The 1,425-nt window shown below is 39.2% G+C and overlaps 1 protein-coding gene across 1 annotated transcript in view; it reads left to right on the forward strand.

Moving 5' to 3' along the window:
• LOC126388320 (mannose-P-dolichol utilization defect 1 protein-like) overlaps positions 1–1,199 on the forward strand; it is a 9,389-nt gene extending 8,190 nt beyond the window's left edge. The window contains exon 7 of the mRNA XM_050041378.1: positions 830–1,199. Coding sequence (XP_049897335.1) covers positions 830–949 — 120 coding nt within the window. The 3' untranslated portion in view covers positions 950–1,199. The remainder of the gene's footprint in view (positions 1–829) is intronic.
• The last annotated feature ends 226 nt before the right edge of the window (positions 1,200–1,425 follow it).

The raw sequence follows: 1,425 nt of genomic DNA on the forward strand, positions 1-1,425 counted from the left end.
TCTCTTGAACGCCTGACTGAGGTTTACTCTTGTTTTTCCTCTTCTTTTATCACTCTCCTTTTTGCTCTTCTTTGCCTCCTCACACAGAGGAGCTCCTTTTCTTTTGCTAGGCCGTTTTTCACTTGTCTCCTAACTTTGTACGTCTGCCATTGTGCTCGTGACTCAACTATCTCATGCCCAACTCCTCATAAGGACCAGCTCCAGTCCCTGATTGGCTGACCAACCAATTTTGCAATACATGACTTGTTTCCTGCCGTAAAGCAGATTTTTTCTGCGAAATTTCGGCACCGTTGGCAGAAGCTCATTACAAAGATTGCAAAGCCTCTAAGTAACCTATGTAAACGCTGATAGTCTGATTTTACTGTGGCCACTACCCTGTGCAACCCACGTTATTTTCATAATGATATATTTAGGAAAAGATGCGCTCTGTTGCCTCTTTAAGTGGTTTGCAGAAAGAAAAGATGCGCTCTGTTGCCTCTTTAAGTGGTTTGCAGAAATGTACAGTACCAATATTGTTTAATGTATTTATTTTACATTATTTAGGGTTCTTAAACCAAACATAAAGTAAAATTATGGTATTCTGGAACTTTTGTGGTTTAGTATTATCACGTTGATAAATTTAAGTCATATATGTGCACACATACTAGACATAGGTCAAAACATGGCTTAATTTGGCTGAATTATAAGAGCCAAAAGTGCTATTAAATGAAGAGACATTATTTCTGAGCTGAGCTAAATGATAAGGCTCACTAAAAGAGTCATAATCCCCATCACTTACTCTAATCTGTCATTGTTGCCTTTACTAACTGCTTGAAACTTTGTCTTGTAGGAGACAGGAAGCTCATTTGACACTCTGTCACACACACTGTCAGCCGGTCTCAGCTGCGTCCTTCTGGCCCAGGTCCTCTGTTACAGGAGCAGCAGCACCACTAAGAAGAAGAGTGAGTAGGGGTGGAGGACAATGACAAATTAAGACTCATATCAGACGTGAACCCTTCCTGTCATTCAGGAAATGTTTGTGACTCAAGAACTTAAATACAGCACAGAAGTAGCTGTAAATGTTTACAATGTCCTTTTGTATAAAGACGCCCATGTGCGACACTGAGATCTACTTTAAAAGGAGTCATGAGAACTCTCATTGTCATGCTATGTAATCATTTTATACAATAAAAAATGTATTTCTGCAGTACGTTTCCTCAGTTATTATTATTAAATAGTCCGTTCTTAGGTGTTCCAAATTTGGGTTCACTAAAATTTTCAGTTGCAGCTCTCAATCAAAAAGGTTCAAACTGACTGGCCATCTATGTCTAGGTTCAGTGTAAGGCAAATAAGTCTTCACACATTATCACAAGAACTTCATTGTAATGTTTCATTTGAACTTTGTGTGTGACACAGTCTGACTGTTGCTGCCCCCAAGTGGCCAAA

The sequence above is a fragment of the Epinephelus moara genome, chromosome 3 (assembly GCF_006386435.1).
Source record: "Epinephelus moara isolate mb chromosome 3, YSFRI_EMoa_1.0, whole genome shotgun sequence".
Lineage (NCBI taxonomy): Eukaryota > Metazoa > Chordata > Actinopteri > Perciformes > Serranidae > Epinephelus > Epinephelus moara.